This window comes from Anopheles funestus, chromosome 3RL (genome assembly GCF_943734845.2).
Source record: "Anopheles funestus chromosome 3RL, idAnoFuneDA-416_04, whole genome shotgun sequence".
NCBI classification, from domain to species: Eukaryota; Metazoa; Arthropoda; class Insecta; order Diptera; family Culicidae; genus Anopheles; species Anopheles funestus.
In genome coordinates, this window is record NC_064599.1 from 62,956,656 (window position 1) to 62,979,081 (window position 22,426).

A 22,426-nucleotide genomic window follows, 5' to 3' on the forward strand; every position below is an offset into this window, starting at 1 on the left:
GTACATGTAACAAAAGAAGAATTACGTGCTAGTTCCTTCAAAATTTCGATAAACAAAGGGTTAATTTTTGTTCAAAATTTGCCAGATTTACCAGACGGCGACTGCATCGAATAGAATAACAAAACTACAATTATATCTCCAGTGTTTGCCAAAGGATGGCAGGTTTTTAAATTGTTTACGTAAGCGTAAATCTATATTAATAACTTCAACACTTCAATTAATAACTGCAAACGTGAGTACAGTTCAAATGTTTGTTTAATTTAATTTGCCCGGCAAGTTACAGCTTGGTTCGAATCTGCCCACTACTGATCGTTACGCTCGGCTAACGAAAGGGTTTTCACACAAAAGGACGAACGGCATTCAACGGCTTCAGCTTCTATGCAGTTTGCTTCGTCGTCGCTTTAGTTAGGCTGTGCCGAAGTCATGTGATGTGCCTGCAGCACAGCCACAGCTTCCTCAGCCTTCGCTGTCAGCGATTCCTTGTGCTCCAGCATGTGCAACAGTTCCGAGTTGTCAATCTCGAGCAACATTCCGGTGATTTTACCGGCGAGTGTCGGATACATCTGTTCAATAAGCGGGAACAGACGCTCTCCAAGCATCTGTTCCTGTTCAGCCGGTTGAGCAGCAGCCAACATGCTGGCAGTAAGTGGTTCTTGACATGAGGAAAGAAATATTACCCTTTAGTATACAAGAAGCTTCTGCGATTGAATTTCCAGTCCCCACAATAATCGTATCAAGAATCAAGAATTTTACCTTTAACAATGACAGCTTGCTGAGCAACGAGCTGTGGGTTGCGCATCGACCGAGTAAACCTGTAGTTTGGTGCACGCGTTTGTCCAGCAGCCAGCTGTGGCGCAACCTGCGGTCCGTAGAAGCGCTGAGGCTGAGTAATGGTAGGCATGAAGTAGCTGTCACTCTGTTGGTACACTTGACCAATGTGCTGCATGCGCAGACTATTCACACGCTGGATGTACTGGCTCGCCAGGTGCGATTTACGCTCCTCCTTACGCTGGGCAAGCGCGACGTACAGCGGCTTACTACCCACCACGCGGCCATTCATTTCAGTAATTGCCTTTGTAGCCTCATCGGGTGCTGAGAAGCACACGAAACCGTACCCCTTCGAGCGGCCTTCATCCAACATAACATTGGCCGATGTGATCGTGCCGTACGGGGCGAATTCCTTGCGCAGTCGCTCATCGTCAATCGTATCGTCCAGATTCTTCACGTACAGGTTCACACCATGATAACGTGTCAGGCGCTCCATCTTGGGCTGCTCGCACTGGCGTTTCAGCTCCATTTGGCGCTCGTTCTTTTTCTGGGCACGACCGACATATAGCATCTTTCCATCGGCCAGTTCCTTGTTGTTCAACTCCTGAACCGCTCTTTCGGCAGCTTCCGGGCTTTCGAAAGCGACAAAGCCGAATCCACGACTCTTGCCTTCCTTCGTCATCACGCGGTGGCTTGTGATGGGACCGTACTTTTCAAACATGTCACGGAGCGCCTCCTCGGTCAGATCTTCGCTAAAGTTTTTGACGTACACATTCGTGAACAGCTTGGCCTTCTCGCCCAGTTCCTTCTCGCGCTCCTTGCGCGAGATGAATCGGCCGACGTACACTTTCTTTTCGTTCAGCAATTTGCCGTTTACTTTGTCGATGGAATTGTTAGCCGATTCCTCCGTCTCGAAGTGCACGAAACCGTAACCCTTGCTCTGGCCTTTTTCGTCCTGTGCTATCTCGCAGCTTAGGATATTGCCGAATGCCGAGAACGTATCGTACATCGCCTTGTTGTCGATTTTTTTATCCAGATTCTTTACGAATACTTTAGACCAGGTGCCTCCAAACTTTTTAGATAGCGGGCCGCTTTGAGTGGAATAGCCACAGCTGAGGGCTGATCTCGGGATCTCTCGGGAGGGCCTCGCTTCCCATATGCGGGCCTCGGGCCGTAGTTTGGAGACCACTGCTTTAGACGATAACTGATTTAGTTCTCGATCCAATTGGATGATACGGATCGGGCGTCCCTTAATCGGATCGAAGTTCATTGTATTTAGCGCCCGTTCAGCTAGAATATTGAATTAGATAGAATTAATACCTGATTGTTTTCCACGTGCGAGAGAACGAGCTGAAAGAAGTGTTTCCTGTGCAAAATCAGCTTAAGTAACATTCGTTTTCAAAAACGATACTTATCAACCTAGATCATAGGTTGTTCAATATTATAACATATATACAGTAACTTATACCTTTCGTTATTGACTTTTATGATGTGGCTTAACTATTTTGCTGAAAAGTTTTTACTACACCCTGCGGCAACTGTGATGTATCAAACTTTCTTTTTCAAACCCACAAGCAATTGCCTTCAGAGCTGTCCAACTACTGACAGTCACATTCAGGCTGTACCGATCATCATCGACACATTCTCTCCGAAGTGCATTCTCTCTTATGTTTTGCTTCAACACCCTTCAGAGTGATACGCTCGCTCTCTTTCTCCTTCAATTACACCCTTAATATTTTAAAACATACTAGATTTAGGCATGCTGGATGTTACGTTAATTTTGCACATTAAACCAAGCGACATTATTTTGGCCAATAATTTTTAAAACTTATGATCGCTCTTGGTTTTCGTTTGAAATGATTAACACAAAATAGTAGAAAGATAAATCACAATTTTTGACGATTAAACACACATAAGTTTGCAACGTATGTAATTTCACATGCACTCATAATTTTTACGGTGTGAATTGCCTTGACCCCCAGGCCCAACGATTCCCTTGATCCCTTGATTCTAGTCATCGACATGCAGTAAATCTGTCTGCATATTATATCGACATAAAAATGACTCCTATTGACAAAATGTTATCGATCCTCAGACAGCGTGTTCGAAAGTATCCCATATATTCCGTTGGCTTGGTTGATTTATCAACTACCAAAGGATCGATGACTCGTACAACTTGTGAATGCCAGCGTGTCGTTCTCTTTTTGTTTATACGAACTTCATACACTTGTTTACTTTGTTAAACTGTTGGAACGGCACGATTCTGGTTCAATTGACATAATATTTAACACACTGTAGTTTGAATGCTTATTATGCGCTTGTAGACGATACGATCTCTATCTTTTTGAGTGCGTAAAGTTAGTCATCATAGAATTATTTGATTTAGCAGAAGTTTTTCAATGATTAAAATAGTTAATATTGAATAATCCTTTTTTAAAGCGCTTTATCCATTTTTACAAAAATTTAACACAAAAAAGAAAAATACAGACGATACCAGTAAAGTAAACAATTCCATCGATTGGGGGAAAACCATATTTCTTTCATGTTTATGTAGGGTGAAAGTAAAATAATCAACAATCCTTCTTTCCGGATCTTATCGCTTTATTGAAATAGAAAAGTTCGTGTGTTGGTTGAATTTTGTTTTGCTTATTAAATTTTGAATGCCCGGATATTATAAATACTAACTGAACAGTTGTAAACCTGCTCCGGAAACAAATTACTGGGTTGTGGGTGCGCTTGCGGTTTTTCTTTTCAAATAATTTGATTCCCAGTTGTTGAATTGCAATTTTGTTTACGTGTTTTCAATTGTTTCCAATAAACATCGCTCGCTGAAACAGTTCGTCATATTTATGAGCACTTCGTGAGAGCAGATGTTTTTCTCGCTTGCTTGTGCTCAAAAATAAACAAAGACGACTTTGTCAGTGGTTTGAAATGTTCAAACAAATATATCCGACTAGCTAGGCCCGCCCACCCATGAGGCCTAAGACGCTATCAGTGCCGGTTATTGGCTTGGTCATATAGATGGTTCATTAAAGACCAACTTGAATTTCAGAATAAGCATATTCTCGCATTCTGCTTCACTCGGAAAACGTTAAATTGTTCGCCGCGACTTTCTGCAATTTTGATCTTCAGTAGTTATTGCAAAAGTAAAACTGACGTGGATTCTCTTCATTCTTCATTTGCTTTCATTTCTGGAAGCAAACTTTAATCGCAATACATTCACAATTAATGTTTTATACTTTTACATTCAAAATTGCAAAGCTGCAAAGGCAATGCAACATGCCAATCTCCTAGATATTTTTCGTATGGTAAGAGCGCATCATTCCTGGTGGAGTAACAAGAGTTATAATCTTGTATGGGAAAGGTACTACAAGCACGAGAAAAAAAGCAATCCACCTAGGTTGAACTAAACACGCATAACTTAATCACGAGCGGGGCCCTCCTTTCCTGTCCTCTCTCTCTCTATAGTGCACATGCGTCTTAACTGAATCGATCTTCTAAAAACTGACAGTTAACTTCAACTTCCATCGACGATAGGACATTCAGAAGAGTAACATGGCCTTTCCAAACATTTCCCTGCATCGCCGACATTCTTCATCATCATCGTTTTATTTTTAGCCATTGCTTTGGGTTCACCCTGTCCAGTCCTCTTCTGAAACGCTTCTGAACCTGCCAGATACTCGGGAGTTAGTCCTGCATGGCGGAGCTCCCTCTAATGGGGATACCGTATACTTTTGAGCCGTAGGATTGGTTTGTTTTTAACCCTGTTCCTAACTGATGTCCTCGGTATAATGTTTGCTAACCTCCGGAGGTACTTATGACAACAGCGAAAATAATATTTTAAGCGAACAAAAAGAAAAAACAAACATCAAAGATCCGTTCAACCTAAAGACCAATGATGATCTGTCTGCTTCTTCACACATCATTTTAAACGGAACAATGATTCCTCTCATCCCGTTTTTTTACGTCTCTTGTCCTTTTTTGTTTGTAGAATTTTCGTTAGTTGCAAGTTTTTTCAGTTTTTTTTGTCTGTTGTTATTTTTATCCCGTTTTTTTTCGTGCCGGACGATGTACTTCGTTTAGTGTGCTTTCTCGCAAGCATTACCTTCTACCACCCAACCAACTTCATCATATTATCCATCCATCTCACGAAAGTTTTTTCTCTTTTTTGTTTTTATGCGTTTTCAGTTTTTTTGTTATTTTTCCATTTTTTGCTTTTATTTCGTTTGCATATTTAGACTGTCGCATCGGTTGTTCTGTTGTATCTCATTGAAATAGGATCGCATTTATCTTCATAGAACGTTCCAATTTTATGGTATTATGTGGCTCACATTTTTTTTTCTTCGTAATTTCTCCTTTTCACCTCTGCTGGTGTTCGCTTCTTCTAAATTCTGAATCTCTTCTTATTTCTGTGTTCATATTCTAAGTCTCGGATCTTTATTCCACTGTTTAAATTCTGTTTCGCTCTACAATTCTTTGCAAATATTTCAAGTTACTCAACTTTTCACTTGTCCTGACAAATGATTCCATGGTTCACTTATTGAAGGTACTCTCAAAAAACAATCTTTGCTCACATTTTCTGTTGTTTACTGTTTTTTTAAATGAATTTTCTGTTTTTATGTTGCTCTTTTGTCGTTTTTACTCATCGACTTTTTACTTCATCACTTTTTTACTTCTCTCTCTCTCATTCGTTACGAGGAGGATTTCTTTTTCTTTTTGCAATCTTTTTTAAGTTACCTTTTTCAGTTACGATTTTTATAGTTTGTTTTCCATTTTTTTTGTATTTTTTTATATATACTTGATACATATATTTTTGCGTAATATATTTGATAGGTTTATGTTATCGTAATAAGAAATTTGCAGCGTGCGCAAAGTGCTCCGCATAAGCTGGGAAATCGTTTAGCGCCGGTTACGAGTAAATGACATATTCAATATTATAGTATGAATAATGAAAAAATCGAACGCCAGCTGATGCAATTGGGCGCCCACGCGCAAAAACCACACACATTAGCGTTAGCGCGAATCAGTAACAACCGATCTTACAAAAATACACCTGCAAACGTGAGTACAGTTCAAATGTTTGTTTAATTTAATTTACCCAACATCCACACGGCAAGTTACAGCTTGGTTCGAATCGGCCCACTACTGATCGTTACGCTCGGGTAACGAAAGGGTTTTCACACAAAAGGACGAACGGCATTCAACGGCTTCAGCTTCTATGCAGTTTGCTTCGTCGTCGCTTTAGTTAGGCTGTGCCGAAGTCTTGTGATGTGCCTGCAGCACAGCCACAGCTTCCTCAGCCTTCGCTGTCAGCGATTCCTTGTGCTCCAGCATGTGCAACAGTTCCGAGTTGTCAATCTCGAGCAACATTCCCGTGATTTTACCGGCGAGTGTCGGATACATCTGTTCAATAAGCGGGAACAGACGCTCTCCAAGCATCTGCTTCTGTTCAGCCGGTTGAGCAGCGGCCAACATGCTGGCAGTAAGTGGTTCTTGACCTGCGGAAAGAAGTAATTGCTTTTAGTACACGAGAAGCTTCTGCGATTGAATTTCCAGTCCCCAAACAAGAACAAGAATCAAGAATCTTACCTTTAACAATGACAGCTTGTTGAGCAACGGGTTGTGCCGGAATTGGAACTGGTTGTGGCACCTGTGGGTTGCGCATCGACTGAGTAAACTTGTAGTTTGGTGCACGCGTTTGTCCAGCAGCCAGCTGTGGCGCAACTGGGCGCGTTTGCATGTTCGCTGCAGTCTGCTGTCCAGTAATCGGACGAGCAGCGTTACGCATGGCCGCTGATGAGGCTTGAGCCGATTGAGCGTTCGGAGCCTGTTGGTTGGCTCCACGTACATTACCCGCCTGGCGATACTGGTTGTTGGCAACGTGTGCTGCGGCAATTGCCGGGTATCCACCGGTTGGAGCATTTGCGGCCACATTTTGATTGCCGGCATTCGGGCGTATCTGAGCACTGGCAGACCAGCGTGGTGCAGTGCGAACCGGCGCAACCTGCGGTCCGTAGAAGCGCTGAGGCTGAGTAATGGTAGGCATGAAGTAGCTGCCACTCTGTTGGTACACTTGACCAATGTGCTGCATGCGCAGACTATTCACACGCTGGATGTACTGGCTCGCCAGGTGCGATTTACGCTCCTCCTTACGCTGGGCAAGCGCGACGTACAGCGGCTTACTACCCACGATGCGGCCATTCATCTCAGTAACAGCCTTCGTGGCCTCATCGGGTGCTGAGAAGCACACGAAACCGAAGCCCTTCGAGCGGCCCTCATCCAACATAACCTTGGCCGATGTGATCGTACCGTACGGGGTGAATTCCTTGCGCAGTCGCTCATCGTCAATCGTATCGTCCAGATTCTTCACGTACAGGTTCACACCATGATAACGTGTCAGGCGCTCCATCTTGGGCTGCTCGCACTGGCGTTTCAGCTCCATTTGGCGCTCGTTCTTTTTCTGGGCACGACCGACATATAGCATCTTTCCATCGGCCAGTTCCTTGTTGTTCAACTCCTGAACCGCTCTTTCGGCAGCTTCCGGGCTTTCGAAAGCGACAAAGCCGAATCCACGACTCTTGCCTTCCTTCGTCATCACGCGGTGGCTTGTGATGGGACCGTACTTTTCAAACATGTCACGGAGCGCCTCCTCGGTCAGATCTTCGCTAAAGTTTTTGACGTACACATTCGTGAACAGCTTGGCCTTCTCGCCCAGTTCCTTCTCGCGCTCCTTGCGCGAGATGAATCGGCCGACGTACACTTTCTTTTCGTTCAGCAATTTGCCGTTTACTTTGTCGATGGAATTGTTAGCCGATTCCTCCGTCTCGAAGTGCACGAAACCGTAACCCTTGCTCTGGCCTTTTTCGTCCTGTGCTATCTCGCAGCTTAGGATATTGCCGAATGCCGAGAACGTATCGTACATCGCCTTGTTGTCGATTTTTTTATCCAGATTCTTTACGAATACTTTAGACCAGGTGCCTCCAAACTTTTTAGATAGCGGGCCGCTTTGAGTGGAATAGCCACAGCTGAGGGCTGATCTCGGGATCTCTCGGGAGGGCCTCGCTTCCCATATGCGGGCCTCGGGCCGTAGTTTGGAGACCACTGCTTTAGACGATAACTGATTTAGTTCTCGATCCAATTGGATGATACGGATCGGGCGTCCCTTAATCGGATCGAAGTTCATTGTATTTAGCGCCCGTTCAGCTAGAATATTGAATTAGATAGAATTAATACCTGATTGTTTTCCACGTGCGAGAGAACGAGCTGAAAGAAGTGTTTCCTGTGCAAAATCAGCTTAAGTAACATTCGTTTTCAAAAACGATACTTATCAACCTAGATCATAGGTTGTTCAATATTATAACATATATACAGTAACTTATACCTTTCGTTATTGACTTTTATGATGTGGCTTAACTATTTTGCTGAAAAGTTTTTACTACACCCTGCGGCAACTGTGATGTATCAAACTTTCTTTTTCAAACCCACAAGCAATTGCCTTCAGAGCTGTCCAACTACTGACAGTCACATTCAGGCTGTACCGATCATCATCGACACATTCTCTCCGAAGTGCATTCTCTCTTATGTTTTGCTTCAACACCCTTCAGAGTGATACGCTCGCTCTCTTTCTCCTTCAATTACACCCTTAATATTTTAAAACATACTAGATTTAGGCATGCTGGATGTTACGTTAATTTTGCACATTAAACCAAGCGACATTATTTTGGCCAATAATTTTTAAAACTTATGATCGCTCTTGGTTTTCGTTTGAAATGATTAACACAAAATAGTAGAAAGATAAATCACAATTTTTGACGATTAAACACACATAAGTTTGCAACGTATGTAATTTCACATGCACTCATAATTTTTACGGTGTGAATTGCCTTGACCCCCAGGCCCAACGATTCCCTTGATCCCTTGATTCTAGTCATCGACATGCAGTAAATCTGTCTGCATATTATATCGACATAAAAATGACTCCTATTGACAAAATGTTATCGATCCTCAGACAGCGTGTTCGAAAGTATCCCATATATTCCGTTGGCTTGGTTGATTTATCAACTACCAAAGGATCGATGACTCGTACAACTTGTGAATGCCAGCGTGTCGTTCTCTTTTTGTTTATACGAACTTCATACACTTGTTTACTTTGTTAAACTGTTGGAACGGCACGATTCTGGTTCAATTGACATAATATTTAACACACTGTAGTTTGAATGCTTATTATGCGCTTGTAGACGATACGATCTCTATCTTTTTGAGTGCGTAAAGTTAGTCATCATAGAATTATTTGATTTAGCAGAAGTTTTTCAATGATTAAAATAGTTAATATTGAATAATCCTTTTTTAAAGCGCTTTATCCATTTTTACAAAAATTTAACACAAAAAAGAAAAATACAGACGATACCAGTAAAGTAAACAATTCCATCGATTGGGGGAAAACCATATTTCTTTCATGTTTATGTAGGGTGAAAGTAAAATAATCAACAATCCTTCTTTCCGGATCTTATCGCTTTATTGAAATAGAAAAGTTCGTGTGTTGGTTGAATTTTGTTTTGCTTATTAAATTTTGAATGCCCGGATATTATAAATACTAACTGAACAGTTGTAAACCTGCTCCGGAAACAAATTACTGGGTTGTGGGTGCGCTTGCGGTTTTTCTTTTCAAATAATTTGATTCCCAGTTGTTGAATTGCAATTTTGTTTACGTGTTTTCAATTGTTTCCAATAAACATCGCTCGCTGAAACAGTTCGTCATATTTATGAGCACTTCGTGAGAGCAGATGTTTTTCTCGCTTGCTTGTGCTCAAAAATAAACAAAGACGACTTTGTCAGTGGTTTGAAATGTTCAAACAAATATATCCGACTAGCTAGGCCCGCCCACCCATGAGGCCTAAGACGCTATCAGTGCCGGTTATTGGCTTGGTCATATAGATGGTTCATTAAAGACCAACTTGAATTTCAGAATAAGCATATTCTCGCATTCTGCTTCACTCGGAAAACGTTAAATTGTTCGCCGCGACTTTCTGCAATTTTGATCTTCAGTAGTTATTGCAAAAGTAAAACTGACGTGGATTCTCTTCATTCTTCATTTGCTTTCATTTCTGGAAGCAAACTTTAATCGCAATACATTCACAATTAATGTTTTATACTTTTACATTCAAAATTGCAAAGCTGCAAAGGCAATGCAACATGCCAATCTCCTAGATATTTTTCGTATGGTAAGAGCGCATCATTCCTGGTGGAGTAACAAGAGTTATAATCTTGTATGGGAAAGGTACTACAAGCACGAGAAAAAAAGCAATCCACCTAGGTTGAACTAAACACGCATAACTTAATCACGAGCGGGGCCCTCCTTTCCTGTCCTCTCTCTCTCTATAGTGCACATGCGTCTTAACTGAATCGATCTTCTAAAAACTGACAGTTAACTTCAACTTCCATCGACGATAGGACATTCAGAAGAGTAACATGGCCTTTCCAAACATTTCCCTGCATCGCCGACATTCTTCATCATCATCGTTTTATTTTTAGCCATTGCTTTGGGTTCACCCTGTCCAGTCCTCTTCTGAAACGCTTCTGAACCTGCCAGATACTCGGGAGTTAGTCCTGCATGGCGGAGCTCCCTCTAATGGGGATACCGTATACTTTTGAGCCGTAGGATTGGTTTGTTTTTAACCCTGTTCCTAACTGATGTCCTCGGTATAATGTTTGCTAACCTCCGGAGGTACTTATGACAACAGCGAAAATAATATTTTAAGCGAACAAAAAGAAAAAACAAACATCAAAGATCCGTTCAACCTAAAGACCAATGATGATCTGTCTGCTTCTTCACACATCATTTTAAACGGAACAATGATTCCTCTCATCCCGTTTTTTTACGTCTCTTGTCCTTTTTTGTTTGTAGAATTTTCGTTAGTTGCAAGTTTTTTCAGTTTTTTTTGTCTGTTGTTATTTTTATCCCGTTTTTTTTCGTGCCGGACGATGTACTTCGTTTAGTGTGCTTTCTCGCAAGCATTACCTTCTACCACCCAACCAACTTCATCATATTATCCATCCATCTCACGAAAGTTTTTTCTCTTTTTTGTTTTTATGCGTTTTCAGTTTTTTTGTTATTTTTCCATTTTTTGCTTTTATTTCGTTTGCATATTTAGACTGTCGCATCGGTTGTTCTGTTGTATCTCATTGAAATAGGATCGCATTTATCTTCATAGAACGTTCCAATTTTATGGTATTATGTGGCTCACATTTTTTTTTCTTCGTAATTTCTCCTTTTCACCTCTGCTGGTGTTCGCTTCTTCTAAATTCTGAATCTCTTCTTATTTCTGTGTTCATATTCTAAGTCTCGGATCTTTATTCCACTGTTTAAATTCTGTTTCGCTCTACAATTCTTTGCAAATATTTCAAGTTACTCAACTTTTCACTTGTCCTGACAAATGATTCCATGGTTCACTTATTGAAGGTACTCTCAAAAAACAATCTTTGCTCACATTTTCTGTTGTTTACTGTTTTTTTAAATGAATTTTCTGTTTTTATGTTGCTCTTTTGTCGTTTTTACTCATCGACTTTTTACTTCATCACTTTTTTACTTCTCTCTCTCTCATTCGTTACGAGGAGGATTTCTTTTTCTTTTTGCAATCTTTTTTAAGTTACCTTTTTCAGTTACGATTTTTATAGTTTGTTTTCCATTTTTTTTGTATTTTTTTATATATACTTGATACATATATTTTTGCGTAATATATTTGATAGGTTTATGTTATCGTAATAAGAAATTTGCAGCGTGCGCAAAGTGCTCCGCATAAGCTGGGAAATCGTTTAGCGCCGGTTACGAGTAAATGACATATTCAATATTATAGTATGAATAATGAAAAAATCGAACGCCAGCTGATGCAATTGGGCGCCCACGCGCAAAAACCACACACATTAGCGTTAGCGCGAATCAGTAACAACCGATCTTACAAAAATACACCTGCAAACGTGAGTACAGTTCAAATGTTTGTTTAATTTAATTTACCCAACATCCACACGGCAAGTTACAGCTTGGTTCGAATCGGCCCACTACTGATCGTTACGCTCGGGTAACGAAAGGGTTTTCACACAAAAGGACGAACGGCATTCAACGGCTTCAGCTTCTATGCAGTTTGCTTCGTCGTCGCTTTAGTTAGGCTGTGCCGAAGTCTTGTGATGTGCCTGCAGCACAGCCACAGCTTCCTCAGCCTTCGCTGTCAGCGATTCCTTGTGCTCCAGCATGTGCAACAGTTCCGAGTTGTCAATCTCGAGCAACATTCCCGTGATTTTACCGGCGAGTGTCGGATACATCTGTTCAATAAGCGGGAACAGACGCTCTCCAAGCATCTGCTTCTGTTCAGCCGGTTGAGCAGCGGCCAACATGCTGGCAGTAAGTGGTTCTTGACCTGCGGAAAGAAGTAATTGCTTTTAGTACACGAGAAGCTTCTGCGATTGAATTTCCAGTCCCCAAACAAGAACAAGAATCAAGAATCTTACCTTTAACAATGACAGCTTGTTGAGCAACGGGTTGTGCCGGAATTGGAACTGGTTGTGGCACCTGTGGGTTGCGCATCGACTGAGTAAACTTGTAGTTTGGTGCACGCGTTTGTCCAGCAGCCAGCTGTGGCGCAACTGGGCGCGTTTGCATGTTCGCTGCAGTCTGCTGTCCAGTAATCGGACGAGCAGCGTTACGCATGGCCGCTGATGAGGCTTGAGCCGATTGAGCGTTCGGAGCCTGTTGGTTGGCTCCACGTACATTACCCGCCTGGCGATACTGGTTGTTGGCAACGTGTGCTGCGGCAATTGCCGGGTATCCACCGGTTGGAGCATTTGCGGCCACATTTTGATTGCCGGCATTCGGGCGTATCTGAGCACTGGCAGACCAGCGTGGTGCAGTGCGAACCGGCGCAACCTGCGGTCCGTAGAAGCGCTGAGGCTGAGTAATGGTAGGCATGAAGTAGCTGCCACTCTGTTGGTACACTTGACCAATGTGCTGCATGCGCAGACTATTCACACGCTGGATGTACTGGCTCGCCAGGTGCGATTTACGCTCCTCCTTACGCTGGGCAAGCGCGACGTACAGCGGCTTACTACCCACGATGCGGCCATTCATCTCAGTAACAGCCTTCGTGGCCTCATCGGGTGCTGAGAAGCACACGAAACCGAAGCCCTTCGAGCGGCCCTCATCCAACATAACCTTGGCCGATGTGATCGTACCGTACGGGGTGAATTCCTTGCGCAGTCGCTCATCGTCAATCGTGTCGTCCAGATTCTTCACGTACAGGTTCACACCATGATAACGTGTCAGGCGCTCCATCTTGAGCTGCTCGAACCGGCGTTTCAGCTCCATTTGGCGCTCGTTCTTTTTCTGGGCACGACCGACATATAGCATCTTTCCATCGGCCAGTTCCTTGTTGTTCAACTCCTGAACCGCTCTTTCGGCAGCTTCCGGGCTTTCGAAAGCGACAAAGCCGAATCCACGACTCTTGCCTTCCTTCGTCATCACGCGGTGGCTTGTGATGGGACCGTACTTTTCAAACATGTCACGGAGCGCCTCCTCAGTCAGATCTTCGCCAAAGTTTTTGACGTACACATTCGTGAACAGCTTGGCCTTCTCGCCCAATTCCTTCTCGCGCTCCTTGCGCGAGATGAATCGGCCGACGTACACTTTCTTTTCGTTCAGCAATTTGCCGTTTACTTTGTCGATGGAATTGTTAGCCGATTCCTCCGTCTCGAAGTGCACGAAACCGTAACCCTTGCTCTGGCCTTTTTCGTCCTGTGCTATCTTGCAGCTTAGGATATTGCCGAATGCCGAGAACGTATCGTACATCGCCTTGTTGTCGATTTTTTTATCCAGGTTCTTAATGAACACATTACCCACGCCAGATTTACGCAGCGAAGGATCACGCTGCGACCACATAATACGGATCGGGCGTCCCTTAATCGGATCGAAGTTCATTGTATCCAGCGCTCGTTCGGCTGATATAATTAAGCAGAAAGAATTATTAACACATTGTCTCACAAATGAATAAAATTAACAAATGCAATAAAAATAAAGCAACAAAACATTAAGGAATACAACAATAACTTGGATCTCTACGAGAATTTTTTGGTTAAAAATGTTAAAGGTAATTAACTCATTCTCAGCCTCATTCCCAAACGCACCATGATGTATATACATCATAATTACATTAAAAAGCCTTTCCAACAGGCCTCACATCGTTTTGTCACACATACAAATAAATGCTGGTAAATAATCATGGAATAGGAAGAGGTCCCGTTTCAATCCCATCATATTGTATAATTTAGCAGTACTAATGGTGTGATGAAAACTAATTATATCGATTCGTTTTCCATTCCTCCTGGGATGATACCACAAGGTCGAAATATAAAAAAACACATTCATGTACACAATTCATTGTAAATGCATATCTCGTGTTGGACTCTTGTTACCATTCATCATGTCGGTAAAATGCCTGGATTTTAAAACACCTTTTTGTCAACTGATAACATGCGGAAACTTTAACAAATCGAAAATCATTAAATTTGAATAATTTAATTTCCTTACAGAGTCAAAATTGACATTAGTCGATAAAACCCCGTAATCCACAATTTATTAAATCGATAACAACTGCACAGTACTTCTCTGTGGACAAATGTTAACAGTGGCATTGACAATAGCATTAGCAAAAATACAACATTCCCACTATTTTGTTTTCCCGGATATGATGCATATAGATAGGGCCAAAAAGTGAAACCGTCACGTAACACAGCGCATACCATAAAATTGGTCACTCGCAATACCAAATACATGTGCTGCTCAATTTCCATCATCCGCTGGGGATAAAACTGGTCACAGTTGTTGTGGAATGCGGTGGAAGGGGTTGATTTGTCGAAAGTAGAGATTAATTCGTAGCCTAGGGAACGCTCTGCAAGGTAACAGCCCCCCGCGTACATTCGCTTGTGTACGTTCACTCAGTGTTATCTATTTCATGGCATAAGCATGAAACGTTTTAACGCTGCCAATCGCATGTTCGTTCGCACTAAAAAGGGTGCAGTAAATAATATACAAACAAATTGTTTCATCTTCAAACCCGATATTTGTCATTCATTAACGCATTGTAGGACGGCCGTTTCTAGTTTAAAATTGGTATTTTCGGTCTCTGTCTGTTTTGTGTTTTTTTTTTGTTGCATAGCCACTAGGTCTGGAAGGGGGGAACCTGAACCCTTCTCTTCACTGAAGGACGACTGCTTTGGTGCAAATTGAGCCTTTACTTTGCTGTGACCTAGCGGTGCAGGTTTCATTTTAAAATGTTTCCAAACTTTTATATATTATTTTACTCAGTTATATTACATTTTAGTCATTGAAGAATTGAAATGAAATAACAGTTAGCCGAAAAATCCAAAATACCAATCAATCTAGAATTTCGATGAAGTTAATATTTATTGCAATGGCGACATAAAAGCTTTATGATAATGATAAGATGTCCCTAGTAACAGCAATTTACATTAGCTTCTGCATGTTTAGGTCATACGCTAAATCTAATGTTTTCTTATCAGTGCGCTTCGCATTACTATTCGATACGAACATTGATTGTGACGTTACAATTGATTAATGCATCCGATTTGGTCGTTTGAACAAATTGCAAATCTAAAGCAATGTGTTTGCACTACCAGCTGTGGAATTTATAACTTATATTTCCTGCAACGTGTTCAAATCGTCGTAAAAAACACGTCACGTTGTCATTATTGTGTCACCGAAGTAAGACGATAACCCCGCGTAGTCTTTCAACGTCCTTGTGCGTTTCTCTTCCCCGTGGCTTTATGTTTTACACGCACAAAACAAAGCAAACAACCGTTGCATTAGCGGACTGTATCGGGGTGTCGTACGTGCTGCGAAGTGCGTCGTGGCAAACGGGTGATTCAATTGCATCAAAAGAAAAACGAGAAAATTGCCCACCAAAAAGAGCTTCCCGCGCTGCCCACGAGATGGAGCGCTACCGTCCGAACAGAAGTTTGACAACTGTCGACGGTAGAGTAGGACGGGACGCACCTATGTACGTGTGTGAGTGAGTGAGTGAGAGGCACGAATCTACAATATGGCGACGGAACCGTACAAGATATCAGACATTGACGGGGGACAACGAAAACACGTGTAGCCGCAACCGGACGTTCATGTTTTAATGATTTGGAACGCATCTCGGGACGGTTTTTGCGATGGTAGACAAGAAAGAGAAACAATAAAATAACACATTGTGTAGCTAACAGAAGCGCAGCATTCACTGCCATATACTCACCATCGGCTGGCTGCTGAAAGTTGACGTACGCATAGCCCAGGGAACGACGTGTGATCAGGTCACGGCATACGCGAATGGACAGTACCGGACCGGCCGATGAGAACTTCTCGAACAGCGTCGCCTCCGTAATGTCGGAGTGCAGATCGCCTACGTACAGCGAAGCCATCTGGTAGTTCGGCGCACCGGGATTCATTGTGGCTGATGTTATGATTTCCGGCTTTTTCGCAGATTAGTGTCGATGACGCGCAACGAGACTTTCACTTGGCTGGTACAGCGCACGCACACTCACACACACGCACGTGGTTTTCGACCGGGGATGGTTTTATTCGAAAATTCCGATCACGACGAAACACGCACTCACTGACACGTTGCTTCGATTCGCTCCCTTGCTGGTTTCACAAGCGACGATGGTGGCGAATAACCGGAGCGGGGGAAAGTTTCTATGTTTCCTTTCCAAAAAAAAAAACGGGGTGAGGGCGAGGTGTCGCAGGCTGAGTCAACGAGCAAAAGTGAAAGATTTGTTGTAAAAATCCTTCCGACTATGCTGCACTAACTTCTTCACAAAATGCTGCGGGTACGCTGAGATGCTTCGTAATGCAATGCAGTGGCTGACGTCGACGATTTTTCTTTCGTTTCACGCACGACTTTCCGCACACACTGTTGGCAATGATTCTTTTGCGAAATGAAAAATACGATTTTAAAGGTAGTTGTTTTGATTTTTTCACGATTTTACGATTTTTTTGGGGTGGTTTTTTGTATTTTTTATGATTTTTTTTGTATATTTATGTTGGTATTTTTTATTCACAAAAAAATGTGAGTGGTTGTGCGATCTTGTTCCAGAAGCACAACCGCACAACTTCAGCGACACGAGCAAGATGGCAGCAATTTGCTGTCGGACGCGTCAAATCGGGCACTTGCGGACACTGCTCGAACTGCTCGATTGTCGGTCCACTTCCGCTCGGTTGGAACGAGTAGGGAAGAACACCAGATTGGGCCATTGTAACGCGACGACCATGTTGGATTGCGCGCCAAATGTCAATGGATGGTTAGATTTTTGAAAAACAAAAAGCTGGACCGTTGTTTGAATTATGAAATCAAAGGGAAATTGCTTTTTGTGCATCCATCACAATATCATTGAATAGAATCGATGGAATACTGCCTACCTATTGTATCCGAGAGCAAGTTTTAGTACTTTTAGATTTTAAAGATGTTGTAGCAAAACAGGATAAATACAGAATAGGTATAATTTAATGCGATAATTAACACGAAATCCAATCCGTTCGCAATTCACCAAGCACCAACGTAATGTTTGAAGAACGTATGATCGTTTAACTTACCTTTTCAAATTCGTTCAAGCAAATCCTTTAAAGAAATTGTTAATCTTTCTGCTCTTCCGTTCATTGGTGAATTCGTCCGAAGCTAAAATTTCCAGCTCCGGAACTATCGCACTGCTTCATGCATGCGATACAAAATCAAGGCGCCACAATTTAGCACCGCCTTTAGCACCGGTCAATTACCACACACCGATTGGGCGTAATTTAATTACCCAACATCACACGAAAGTAAAGATTCACTAAGTTTTGCTGGTTTTTTTTTTCTTTTTTCGTCCTTCTATTTTCGTTATTGGAATTTCTTCAGAACAAATGCACGATACGTCTTGCTTCCAAAAAAACCCGAAAGGAAATGGTGAACAGCCGAACATGCATCTCACACGATACGGCTGCTGCGGTTGAAGGCGAAATGAAATTCCTGAGCACGGTTTATCATGATGATTGTTTACGGTTTCCAGGACAACACGTCATCATTGTGGTGGTCGCGCATATTAAAAACGCCGATTGAAAGTACAGTTTCGCTTCGATACAGGCATTTCTCTTGGAACGTGAAACTTTCCCATACCATTTTCCTACTATATTAATTGTATGAGCTGCGCAAGGCTAAATTTGTTTCTGTCTAGAAATACTATGACACGTACTTTTGTAGCACAGCATTACACGATTATGCCACGAGCTTTCATTCCTCACACGCGTTCCAGTGTATAACAATGCAATGAAATATGAAAGCTACTTTTGGTATGATCCGTCTGATCAAGCTCATATACATCCGGTTGAACAATACAAGAAAGTAGGAGAAAACTATAGAATAGTAAAATACTAACAGTTGCTCCTCTAAAGCACAATTCTTCTTTTAAGCACGATCGTTTCATATCTGATTTGCGGTTGTTGCTCTCTCTCTCTCTTTTTCCACGTGGACGTTGTAATAAAGCGGCACGAAAACACGTGTTTTGGTTTGTTCATCAAATTCAGTAACTATATGCAGAGGAATGTATCGATACCATGCCATACTATAGTGGGATAATTTAATTGAGATCCAAATATTCTAAGCTACGATACACTTACAACGATTTATCATCCCTTACGATCACGATATCAAGCAGGAATGGTTAGTGGAAGTGGTTTTAAAGTAGAAAAAAATCATAAACAAAATTAAACTAAAACAGTCCGATCAGTGTGGCCTGGTTGACCATATTTGTATCCCATCGTCGTATAGTTTCTGTACTATTGACGTATTGCTTCTTCCTATACACTATTAGCTCCCTTCTGTATATCTGTATGGCAAGTAGTAATCGTTCACTAATGACTGTCCTGTACCCTAACGTTTGCTTGATCTTTAACGACTTGCATTTGCCTCATGTCTTTTCTCGTATTTTTTGTTCGTTTGTTTTTGGTAATTCACATTTTCTTTAACGATTTGGTCGTAACTAAATGCTCATATAACAATCCAGCTAGCAGCCTAGCACGCGGTTTTTAATTGTACTCCTCGGCTTTCCTGCTAGGATTTAACTAATAACAAATGGTTCTCTTTCTCTAGCTTACTTTCACCCATTAGCCTGGCGCTAAATCGATCTTTTTGTTGGGTTGTTGTAAATTGTGATGGCTTTTTGCTTCTTCACTATTCCAATACTGTGCCGCCAATCACCGAAACAGTGAGTGATCCTGAGGATAATCGCTGATGCAACGATCTTACCGGGTCCGTCGGCAACGATTTCACCGGTTCAACGTTCCACGATTGTATAGCTTTTAGCGATGGCACCACATCGATCACTTCCGAAAGGGCTGTATCGAAGCTGATAACAATTTCCTTCGTACCCTCTTCGTCTGCATCGTTCGGTGCGACGCTAGCCACATTTCCATTCACATCGAAGCTTCTTCGCTGGACGACGGTTACGTTGTTGCCGTTCGCGCTATCGATCATCGCGCGCGGTGTCCATGGACGGGTGGTGTTTGGTGGTGCAGCGCTTTCCTTCGTTACACTTGTGCCCTGTCCTTCCAGCATTTGTATGAGACGGTTTTCGAACGGTTTGACTAGTATCGTGTACGGATCTAGCGTTTGCTCCGCCGTGCTGCTCGACACAACATTGTCTGAGTCTTGCTTTCCTCCTTCGTGCTGCTTCCACCAACCATCGTTCGGTGCTTCTCCCCGTTGGCCATTCTTCTCTTTAAGCACCAGCGATCGTCGCGAATTTGCAAACGAATTTTTCGTTTTCGAGTAAGGATGTACGCTACGGTTCGATTGCGGTGATCTTGTGTAGTCTTCTGAGGGTGTATTTGTCGTGGAAGATATCTGACCATGTTGTTCCGGATTCGACGTTTGGGGTTGTGGTTTTTGGGCTTTTTGTTGTCGATTTTCCTTATCGTTCGATGAGTCGGAAGCGAAGGACATACTACGGTAATGGCTTTTCGTGCGCGGCTTATGAGTATGGTGCCGACCGTGCCGGCTATTGTTGCTGCTGTCCGCCGCTGCCGAGGACGAGCGGCTTGTTGATGGTGCCGGTTCATACGTTCGCGAACTGCCAGAAGATGTGTTTTGCAGCGAGTACCAATTGATCAGCCAGTTGTTGCAGCTGAAGCATATGTGTTTGTCCGCATTATCACCACGTTCGGCCTAAAATTGAACGTAAGTTTTAATTAATTACTTATGGTAAATCATTTATATACATTTGTTGTAAATTAAAATGGAAAGATCAGCCATTAAATTGCTATTGTAACTGTCGTAATATCATACAACAACAAAATCTCTATAACGGGACTTGGGATCTTTATTCAATAGAGTTTTCCCTTGTGCGGATACGAATACGCTCATAAGCAGGGCGGGAAAAGGCTGCCAGCTGTTAATTCTGGCACACAGCAAATACGACGAACGATGGAAACGTCTTGCACCCGTATCTTGTCCGTGCGTTCCATACCTTACGCACAGTGTGTGACAATAAAACATCCTTTCCCGCGTTCCCTTTCGTTCCCGACAAGGGAGCAAATGGTTAGCAGCACGCCATAGCAGCGGGAAAAGGGCCAACGCACGCCGTCGACAGAGACAGGCAACCAACCTATACAAGCGTACGGCGCAGGTCATCACGCGAGAATGGTGAGGAACAATAAAAGCACAAAAAAGGCCCGCTTACACACACCCTTACCCGGGGTGGGGGGGGTGCAGAAGAAGAGCAAGAGCAAGTAAGTTGATGTTGTAAAAGTATCCCTTCATCCTGTTCATCCGTTTTGCACCCTTGGCACCATTCCTTCCCATTCGTCTGTAACGTTCACGAACGGCAACGGAACACGAAGAGGAAAATCGATAATCAAGACTTTTTGGTGAAGGAATCTTCCGTGGTTTGCAATGGGTCCTAAAGGCATCCCGACGATTCGCTTGGATCACTTACCCGGAACTTGTACTTTTCGTAGATCACATCGACGATGTTCGGTCCATTGCGTGGCTCAAATATGTTGAGCGACAAATTGGTGTAAATGCCACAGATGAGACAAACGTTCGTCTTTCGCCGCAGGACTGTTCCGGTGGTGGTGGTACTGCTGGTGGTATTACCACCGGTTCCTACTACACCACCACCCCCGTTCCGATGATGGGCAGGTGAGGAGGTCCTTGGTTCCGTTCCAGCATGACCAGCTACACCACCGCCACTCTGCTGCTTTTCCACAATATTTCCTCCCGGTCCACTAGCACTGTTCGCATGGCCACTTCCGTCCGTAGCATGTCCCACTTCACCGGACTGCCCGGATTGGCTCGTTGCCGCTGTACCAGCCGCATTATTTCCGGCCGTTGACGATGAAGCACTGCTACTCATATCTGTACACCTATGGACGGAGAGTGCCTATCTCCTGCACCTTTGCTCCGATTTGCTTTTGGATGTTGGTACCTTCTTTTGCTTGCAGGAATTGTTCGAATCCCGAAACCAACGTCCGTTACTACAAATTAAATTAGATCACACACACACACACTGTGGGTGTTCTCTTTTTGGGGTAATCGCAGCAGGCACGGAACTGGAACTGGACCACTCCGGTGTAGGGATTATTGAACTTTTCGTCGTGTCTGCGTCCGATTACACTCACCGTAGCTTTCAACTACGGTAAACGCGGTGCGGATTCGATCACGTTGTTTCGCGTTTACCGCTCTTGCGCACGGAGCATTCATACACATTCGTCTTTTTTTTGTTGCATAAAATACACACTTTCACAGGCGCAAACAACGAACAGTGGACAGAAGGCGATGTGGAGCTGGAGAACTTACAAATTACACTGAAACTGACTGCTCCTCGATTCGTTGGGATAATGTTGAATTTTACAAGAAACCTCATCAAAGCTTTACACGGGTTTGGTCTTGTTTGAAATGGTAAGCAGCGGGTGCGGGAGTGTAGGATCGCAAGCAGGACAGCATGCAGCAGATGTTTTGTATTGCTCACCGTGGGATGGTACCATGATGACAGATGGACATTTGTGTGACATTTTGTGAAATACATTTTTGCTATGCTTTTTGAAAATGTTTCGAAACTTTTCTAGGAATTATTCGTTTTTTTTTTTTTAGAAACGGGAGTATAATTTTGATACTGATGTTTTTTCAAGTTTATTTAAGAAAGAGAAATGTAATAAAAAAGCAATCAATTTCAATGATTGCAATAAGCAACACTTTAGACGCGTTAAACCAAGAAGACAGAGATTCTGTGAGCCTATTAATTGCGGCGTTGATTTGTGTTTATTTTGGTATAAAATTTTCTAACTCTACTTACTAAACTTGACATAAAAAATGAGTTACAGATCTAATTGAGATATTTGATTCCACTAAGAGCATTATAAAATATGTATGTTTGTATAGAGAAATTATATTGTGCTTGGTTTTGCTACACAACCATAGATGGCGCTAAAGTAGAACGCATGTGGTTATATCCAAATTTTAAATTTCCGAACTAGTATAGCATAATGTACAAAACATGGTAATATTACATATGACATGGATTAAGAGGATCTAGTTAAACATTTTCTAATCTGTATTATTACTTATGCAGCGTTTATAGA

The 22,426-nt window shown here is 42.6% G+C and overlaps 3 protein-coding genes and 1 long non-coding RNA gene across 7 annotated transcripts; 1 reads left to right on the forward strand and 3 right to left on the reverse strand.

Moving 5' to 3' along the window:
* Window positions 1–273: 273 nt before the first annotated feature.
* Window positions 274–2,053, reverse strand: LOC125767334 (polyadenylate-binding protein 1-A). Its single transcript, XM_049433813.1, has 2 exons — window positions 754–2,053; window positions 274–652 (listed from the first exon to the last, which is right to left on the reverse strand). The coding sequence occupies exons 1-2, from the start codon at window positions 2,036–2,038 to the stop codon at window positions 402–404; spliced, it is 1,536 nt and encodes a 511-aa protein (XP_049289770.1). The 5' UTR covers window positions 2,039–2,053; the 3' UTR covers window positions 274–401.
* Window positions 2,054–3,348: 1,295 nt separating this feature from the next.
* Window positions 3,349–16,384, reverse strand: LOC125767326 (polyadenylate-binding protein 4-like). Of its 4 annotated transcripts, none has more exons than XR_007418758.1 (4): window positions 16,071–16,384; window positions 12,271–13,752; window positions 11,355–12,179; window positions 3,349–5,424 (listed from the first exon to the last, which is right to left on the reverse strand). XR_007418758.1 is itself a non-coding variant. In XM_049433802.1 (4 exons), exons 1-4 carry the CDS (start codon window positions 16,261–16,263, stop codon window positions 6,010–6,012), a joined length of 1,932 nt encoding a protein of 643 aa, XP_049289759.1. In that variant the 5' UTR covers window positions 16,264–16,384; the 3' UTR covers window positions 3,349–6,009. The 4 variants fall into 4 exon arrangements, 2 of the variants coding, with proteins under 2 accessions (XP_049289759.1, XP_049289758.1); XR_007418759.1 differs by having other exon boundaries at window positions 3,349–5,443; XM_049433802.1 differs by lacking the exon at window positions 11,355–12,179 and adding an exon at window positions 6,358–7,144 and having other exon boundaries at window positions 3,349–6,266; window positions 13,058–13,752.
* Window positions 4,656–10,842, forward strand: LOC125767373 (uncharacterized). Its single transcript, XR_007418761.1, has 2 exons — window positions 4,656–4,786; window positions 10,701–10,842. It is a non-coding gene; the product is annotated as an uncharacterized LOC125767373 (long non-coding RNA).
* Window positions 16,385–18,988: 2,604 nt separating the features above from the next.
* On the reverse strand, window positions 18,989–21,904 carry LOC125767335 (uncharacterized). Its single transcript, XM_049433814.1, has 2 exons — window positions 20,782–21,904; window positions 18,989–20,012 (listed from the first exon to the last, which is right to left on the reverse strand). The coding sequence occupies exons 1-2, from the start codon at window positions 21,199–21,201 to the stop codon at window positions 19,020–19,022; spliced, it is 1,413 nt and encodes a 470-aa protein (XP_049289771.1). The 5' UTR covers window positions 21,202–21,904; the 3' UTR covers window positions 18,989–19,019.
* Window positions 21,905–22,426: the final 522 nt, after the last annotated feature.